Source organism: Chamaea fasciata, unplaced genomic scaffold (genome assembly GCF_029207755.1).
Source record: "Chamaea fasciata isolate MVZ Bird 193981 ecotype frontalis unplaced genomic scaffold, bChaFas1.0.hap1 SCAF_5, whole genome shotgun sequence".
NCBI classification, from domain to species: Eukaryota; Metazoa; Chordata; class Aves; order Passeriformes; family Sylviidae; genus Chamaea; species Chamaea fasciata.
In genome coordinates this window covers 55,509,070-55,517,010 of record NW_027094090.1, presented here as the reverse complement: position 1 = coordinate 55,517,010, position 7,941 = coordinate 55,509,070, and the positions used below count along the sequence as shown (strand labels likewise).

Genomic DNA, 7,941 nt, shown 5'->3' with positions numbered 1-7,941 from the left:
TCCCATCCGCTCTGATGCAGAAGGGGGAGCGCTGGCGTGGGAGGGGCCGCCGGTGCCCACTCGCGGGCAACGACGGCCGCCCGCCCGCTTTGCCCCCGGTGCCGGCAGAGCCCGTGCGGCTGCCGGGACCGGCGGTGAGCTCAGGTGAGGTGGGCTCCCTCTCGCCGCATCCCTCCGCGGTTACTCTCGATGCCCGGGCATCATGCGCCCTTAAAATATAATCTGCCCGGTAACAATCAGCGCGCAGCGGCGAGAGCCCCAGAGCTATTGGCTATGCAAATAGCGGGAGGGGAAGCGGCGCCCCAAAGTCCCCGCTCGCACTTTTAAGGCGGTATTTCCGTGCCCGCCACCCCCGGCCCACCCTCCGCGCCGGCCGCGGCCGGGGGGCTGAGGGGCGGCCGCTGCGGAGACCCCGCGCCCCGCGGGGCTGCGGCCGCTCCGAGCCCGCCCCGGTAGCGCCTTCCCCTTCGGGAGCCTCCGCTCTGCCGCAGCCTGCAGAGACTTCGAAAAGTTGTCACATTTTGCAGGCGGGGAGCGACTGCCGGCGAAGTGCGAGCAGGGTGGAAATCACCCTGTGTGGGACATAACTCCTCTCACCTCCCCCCTCCTCCCCAGCCAACCTTTCTCCCTCCTCCCTCCCTCCCTCCTTCCTCTGCTCCGTTTCCTAGAAAGTTGTATCATTGTGGCCATGCAGCGCTAAGACGGTTCGCCTGCTCAAAACACGAATGTGTGCCGGAGGAAGTAGCGTGGTGGTTGTGAGATTTCACCCCGAAGACGCCGCGGAACCCCCACCCCTCATGGGTTTTTGGGGGGCTTTGCTGTTAGCGGGGAGCTCTGTCCCCCTCCGGCTGCAGGTTTAAGGGGGCGCCGGAGCAGGGAGAGCGAGGCATGGATCTGGCACCCTGCTATGCCAGGGAATTTCATACTTCGCCCCAATCGTCTAGGTGGGTACCGAGGGGAGCCCACAGCTCCTTGCAATAAGAAAAGGAGAGGGAAATTGATCGGGAGCGGGCTCCCTCAGAAGGCAAATGTGGAGCGGTTTTAATTTGGTTGCTGGAAGGAAGCAAAAGAGAAGCTGTCATTTGTGTCTGTGTGTCCCTATACGAGGGCCTCCTGGTTCCTTGTTAGCTTATAGAGAGAGGGAAAAAAAAAAAAAAGCGTTTGATGTTACGTCTGACCAGCTGCTGTTCTCCATAATAACAAGAGAGAACTGCCTGCCCTGGCGAGTTGCGTCACTTCGCTTCAACTTTAGGCTAGAAATCAAGAGAGGGAGAGACAAGTTTCAAGAGAGGCAGGAGCGAGCTGGAAAGCCCTGCCGTCTTCCTCCCACCCACCTACCCCTCCTCCTTTACCCCTCTCCTTTCCCCACCCCCTTCCCCCCCTCCAAAAAAAAAAAAAAAAAGAAAAAAAAGAAAAAAAAAAAAGGAAAAACCTTTCCCATCAGAGAAAGAGGGAGACCTCTTTGGAAACATGGAGCTGCTGTGCTGCGAGGTGGATCCCATGAGGAGAGCTCTGCCTGACCCGAACTTGCTCTACGATGACCGCGTTTTGCACAACTTACTAACTATAGAGGAAAGGTATCTGCCCCAATGCTCCTACTTCAAGTGCGTCCAGAAGGACATCCAGCCCTTCATGAGGAGGATGGTGGCCACTTGGATGCTGGAGGTTCGTACACCCCGGCCCCTCGGAGCGGGGGAAGGCAGAGCGGCCGCGGGCAGCACCCCGGCCCCTCTCCCCCTGCAGCCCCTCGCTCTTCTCATCACCGGGTGGCTCCTTCTTGTCGATCCCCTGTCCTCCTTGTCCCCCTCCGGAGCTCAGCCGGTGCGGGAAGGGGCGCGGGGGACACCGGCAGTCCGCGGGGGAAGTCGCCCCTTCCGGGGGGCTCCGGGAGCGGGGTGCAGGAGAGGAAGCGCGGCGTGCTGGGGTGGGGGGGAGAGTTGGAAAAGTCATTTGCAATTAAAAGCAAAGAAAATCCGCCTCCGGGAGCGCTTGTGATTGAGGCATTCCTGGGAAAAGGAAGCAGCGCTCGGAGCAGGGCGAGGGTCGGGGGGTGCCCTGTGTGCCTCGCGTTCTGCCCGGCGAGGGTTCTGTGCCCACGTATGCAGTGGGGAGGACATGCCTTTTTCTCGCCATGTTGCGCTGCATGCGGACTCCGCTCGCAGAGCCGAGCCCGGCTGTCCCCGCTCCTTTCCGGGGGGCTCGGGAGTGCCCCCCGCCCCCGCGGAACGGGACCCCCGGTGTGTCGGGGCCGTGGGGCAGGCGCCGAACCCCCTGTTCGCCCCGAGGCTTCAGGCGCAGCGGTAGCGGGCCCGGAGCCCCGCAGGCTTGCCTGCCTTGCGCTGGCCCCACCAGCCATCCTTTTGCCCCTTCGGATCTCCTTTGGGGGGTACCTTTACCGAGCCAAACCCTGTGGGTTGGAAAGCCCAGACTCCCTGCTTGGTTTTCATGTGCGAATTGTGCTTTTTCTCCGCGGCTTCGATTTTTGGTAAATTTTTAAAAGAATTTTGCTGCTCGTTGCCTGCTAAAAAGATCCAGGCGGCTCGGGCTCTCTCTCCACCCCACCTCGCCCTCGCTATGTCTCTCGTCCTTCCCCCCCACGCGGGATTGGGGGCGCAGGGCTGGGGGACACCCCGCGGGGGAATTTTTACAATTGTCGGAAACGATCGGGGATCGTCCCGGGATGCCACCAGCCCCAAAACCGGGACCGCCGGGGAAGTTTTGATATTTTTTATCGATTTTTTGAAAATATGACGAAATAAAAAAGAAAAATTGGGTCGCAAAAAAAAAAAAAAAAAAAAGTCTGAGGCTGCTCGCTTGCTGCTGGATGGGGCTTTTCGGCTCTCCCACACAGTGTCTTGAATTCATTTCTTACTGAATGAACTAAAGGAATGTGAAAGCCGATTGACAGCCTTCCCAGCCTCTCCACAGATCTCCCCCTCCCCCAAAATTTAGCTCCCCGGGAAACAAAAATAGCAGGAGCAAAAGCAAGGGAAGTAGTGGTCTGTTTGGTGGGTTCACTCATTTATTCATTTTTTCCTTCTTGTCTCTTTCTCGCTTCCCACCCCCGTCTGCCCCCCGACTGCCCCATCGTTCTCTCCCCACGCTCCTCACTTGCAGGTCTGCGAAGAGCAGAAGTGCGAAGAAGAAGTTTTCCCTCTGGCCATGAATTACTTGGACAGATTCTTAGCTGTGGTGCCCACTCGGAAGTGCCATCTGCAGCTGCTGGGGGCGGTGTGCATGTTCCTGGCCTCCAAGCTGAAAGAGACAATCCCCCTCACAGCCGAGAAGCTGTGCATATACACGGACAATTCCATCAAACCCCAAGAGCTGCTGGTAAGCAGCCCCATTCCTCCCTCCTCTCCGGCACAGCACCTTTCTCTCGCTGGCAGAGCACCCAGCACTTCGCCACCCAACCCCTGCCTTTTAGAGAAAAACCCCACGCTTTTCCCGCGTTTCTGTACGGCCAGAAAGTGTCGGGGTTCAACGCTGAGGGCGGGGGACACCCGCGGGAACATCCCTGTCCTCCGAAGCCGCCTGGCAGTGCCGTGCGGCGCTGCGGCCGCTATCCGCCTCGTGCGGGGGCACGGCGCTGCCAGGGGTTCCGGGGTTGGCGGTGCCGGGGGTGGGTCCGTCCCCGCCGTGTCCCCACTGTCCCCACGGGGGACCTCGCCGGGCGCACGTGCGCGGGCGGGCGGCGCGGCGGCGCCACCTGGCGGCAGACATGCGGCGGTGCGGAAGCCGAGGCCGGGGCCGGGGGGGCCCGGGATGCTCGAGGGAGGCCCGGGATGCTCGGCCGTGCCTGAGAGGCAGCAGCACCAGTTGATGCCCAGGGAGTTTCACCTGAACACGAGGAAGAACTTCTTCATTGTGCAGTGACCGAGCACTGAACAGATTGTCCAGAGAGGGTGTGGAGTCTCCTCACTGGGGATATTCCAGAATTGTCTGGACCCAGTCTTGTGCCCTGTTCTCTGGGATGCTCCCTGCTGGAGCGGGGAGGTGGCACGAGGTGCCCCACTGTGGTCCCTTCCAGCCTCACCCATCCTGTGTGATACGGCTCAGTTAAACCACCCTGTGTCTCCTGCGTCTCTCAGTTCAGATGCAGTGGAAGCAGAAGCAAATTGATAATTACTGAAGGAAATAAATGACGTATACATCATGATGTGGAGCACTGAACCTGCACCAGGGCCCCTTGGTGACATGGATGCTAGGTCAGAGACATGGCTGTAACCATCTGAGTTGCAAGGAGAACTTTTCCTATGAATCACTGGGAATTCCCCGGGGCGGGGGGGGGGGGGGGGGTGGAGTTGGTAGCTTGTGCTTCCACAGGGTTAAAGAGCCGTGCCCTCAAAGCCTGCCTGGCTGTCAGGCCCGCGACGTGTCCTGTTGGTGGCACAGATGGCAGGGGAAGTGCCATGGTCCTCATGTGCAAATATGCAGAGCGATGTCCCTACCTTCTTGTGCCACGTGGATTTAAGCATGTGTTTAAAGTGCTTCCTTGTATTTGGTCCTCTGGGTTGACTGTTCTCTCTCAAAACCTGTCACATCAGTAATGCCAGGAAGAGCAGGCCTTAGTTCACATAATCGCTGTTATATTCCAACATTTTATAGGTTTTCTCGAGAAATTGAAAAACCTCTCTGGTTTCTGCAGCCTTTTGCATATATGTAGAGATTTTTCAGGCCATGGAGGGCTCTGTCATAATTCAGCAGGAATGTCTGTAGGATAGTAACTTGCTCTTAAAGTGGGCATCTATTCAGGGAAACGACTGCAGAAATGGCATTGTGGGGTCCATGTTTATGGTTTCTCAGCAACGCTGGTTGACGTCTCCGTGGCTGCAAAATTAAAGGACTTTTTTTTTTTTTCTGACTTGCCAGCTCTGTGAGCTCAGCTGAGGCTCCCCACCACGCTGGGCTCCATCAGGCATCATCAGGACTCAGGAATCAGTGTGTGGAATTTAGTTAATAGCTAATAGTTGATGGATGAGACAAATGCGAGTCGGAGGCCTGAGTTTTGCTCGCTCTGTGGGGCACTGTAATGCGTTCAGAACTGGTTTAAATGTTGAAACATGCAAGTCATGCACCCCATGGCTGGATCTGGCAGTTGGGTGCTGTTTGCACATGGAATCCCATTCTAGGGAATGGCCGGTAGTTACGTACACGCCCAAGTTTTCCTTTGATTGCAGTGGGAGTTTTGGGCGTGCAAAGAATCTGGGAATGGCTCCTACATGATTTACTGGCAGATAATTTACACAGGCTACGCTTTGGCTGTGTTGTGTGCATTTCCTTTCTGCAGAGCCTGTCTTGGAGTAGTTTAAGCACCATCAGATTTATCTGCAGACCTTTGGAGTACAGTTTTGAGAGGGAATACCATGAAGCCAACTTCCCCAGTTTTGAAAAAAGGAATGTATATCTAGGTTATTTTTGTGCACGGTTGTCCCTAGGGCTTTAAATGGCTATAAAGTAAGGACTATAGCCGTTTAAAAGAAGTTATTAGGAAAGGACTACAGTGACCTTGGCAATATCTAATTGCAGGCTAAACTTTCTGGGTGGGCATTCAGCACTGGATTTAAAAAAAAAAAAAAAAAAAATTAAAACCTTGGCAGGAGCTGCCAGGTCTCATTATTTTCAGTAGAGCCTGACATTTCTGGTGTTCAAAAAAAAAAAAAAAAGAATATAAAGTCAACAACTTCAAAGCAGTAGAGGCGTATGAAAAAAAGGGTTTGAGCAAAAGTTATAAAAGATAAAGTTATAATAAAAAATTAGCAGAGGTTTTTCGCAGGCTTGCTTATGGCTTTTCTTCTGTTTTGCTCTCCCTGTCCCCCCTCTGCAGGAATGGGAGCTGGTGGTGCTGGGGAAGTTGAAGTGGAACCTTGCAGCCGTCACCCCACATGATTTCATTGAACACATCCTAAGGAAGGTGCCTCTCCCTAAAGACAAGTTGCTTTTGATCCGGAAGCATGCACAAACTTTCATCGCCCTTTGTGCCACAGGTAGGCTCAGCTGCTCTGGCTGCTGCTGCTGCTCATAGTGTGGTCAGAAGTGCAGACTTGTTCCTGGTGGTGTTTCTATCCCCTCCATCCTTACGTGATGTGGGAAGAGGAGCTAAAATCCCATGGGACTGTTTGCAAAGGGTGTTGCAAATCTGGCCCCAAAACTGTGCATTGGACAGAATTCTTGCAGTAGTGACCCACAGTGTAGCTGATGTGTGTGGTGCTTTTGCAGTGAAGTCTTGTAAGGCTGGATTAGACCATCCTGGGTTTTATTTTGCCCATTCACTGCTTCTTTTAGAGGGCCATGGATCATTTGTAAGGACAGCTCAAAATACAGAAGCTGTTACGGCAATTAGCCCAAAATGTATTGAGCTAATGCATTGCGTGAATGTGTTCATAAGCTTTTCATTAACTGGACTCTGTCCAGATAAAAGGTAAAATTGTGTGTTTTAGCATTTATGTGATACTACCACATTCCTGAAGCACAGGGAATGACAGTTTAAGAAGAAATTATTTCTTTTTCCTAAAAACATTTGGATTCTTTCCTAGCTTCACCCCAAGAAAGCAGTGAAACTACTGTGTTTCATAGGGAACCATTGCACACCCAGTTTGTCATTTGGCTGAACACAGTTTCTGAAGATTTAGATAAGAATAATTGCCTTTGTGGAAGAGAGGCTTTTTAATTTTGAACTGTCTGCAAAACACTGGTTTTTGTTTGTGTGTTATTTTGTTGTTTGGGTTTTTCTTTCCTCAGTTACTTTTACAAAGTTAGTGTACTCTGAATTTTCATCCAAAGGGTTAATGGTAAGACTACTTTTTAGAAGCTAGACCTGGACTAGATAAATAGCATGCAGTGTTTTCCAGAGTCATTATCAAGAAGTGGATGGGTTAGTGTTTGAATTCACCAGTTTGACATACCTGGTCCTTTGTGATAGGAACTGCTTTGCCTGTGTGTTTGCAGAGGGGAAGGGAACACTGGATGCAACTTTTGGGTTTGAACACCTTCTTCCTGGTATTTAAGACATAGTGAGTGCTTTTACAATGCTGGCCAATTCTTCCTAGCTCAGTTGACCTGTTTTAGAGATTTGTTAGAGGGCTGTGTTAGGGTAATTGATTTTTTGGTTGCCATGATGCTCAGACTTACTCTTCTTTTCCCACTGCTGCATGATGCTTTTCAGACCAAAGACCACGGGACTCAATAGAAATATTGCTCAAATACTGCAGGATCACTCTTGTGATTTCTTTGCCTTCTCCCCTTACTCAGGATGCATTCACTGTTCTGCCTTGTGTGATATGAAAAAGGTGGTCTTTCCCATGGACATTTCCCTGGATCTTCACACCATCAGCAATCAAACTCCAATGCAGCTCCATGTTGCCTTTCAAACAAGACAATCTTCTCACTCTTTTGATGCTTTCACTTCCTACTATAGTGTTCTGGTTAGTTTTCTTTTTTATCCAGCACATTATTTTCTTGAAAGCCCTAGAATTTAATTATGATTTAACATCTCAGATTCTGGTCTGTAATCCTTTGTCCTTAAGGTTTTTCATATAACCAAACCGTTACAAGACTGTGGGCCTGTGAAAGAGTCTCCAAAGTCCATGGCTTCTTTTCACTCCATGAATTCTTTGGTGGTTAGCTCCATGCTATAGAAGTCCTTCTACTGAGATCCAGAGCAGTGCCCCCTTTCCAGCCCTCAGCCCCATCATGCAGTTCCCTCATGTGTGTCCCCCATGTGATCTGCCTCTCATGTTATATGTCTCCAATGCATGAAATGAAGTTCTTTGTGTGGAGTTTAAAGAGGCAACAGGTCAAGAGTTCCTTCTCTTAAAAGTGAAAGACAAAATTGCTGAGTACAGAGCTTCCCAAAAGTGAGGGCACTGTGGTGCTGGCTGGAGATTTTCTTTTCTTCTCATCCCATTGTCCACAGACCACTGTGTTGTTTTGAGGAGCGCC

At 52.3% G+C, this 7,941-nt stretch overlaps 1 protein-coding gene across 1 annotated transcript in view; it reads left to right on the top strand.

Annotated features, from left to right (window-relative positions):
• Nucleotides 1–566: 566 nt before the first annotated feature.
• The window catches only part of CCND2 (cyclin D2), a 31,228-nt gene continuing 23,853 nt past the window's right edge, over nucleotides 567–7,941 (top strand). Inside the window, exons 1-3 of the mRNA XM_066183789.1 lie at nucleotides 567–1,665; nucleotides 3,118–3,333; nucleotides 5,828–5,987. Of these exons, the coding sequence (XP_066039886.1) occupies nucleotides 1,471–1,665; nucleotides 3,118–3,333; nucleotides 5,828–5,987 (571 nt within the window). The 5' untranslated portion in view covers nucleotides 567–1,470. The remainder of the gene's footprint in view (nucleotides 1,666–3,117; nucleotides 3,334–5,827; nucleotides 5,988–7,941) is intronic.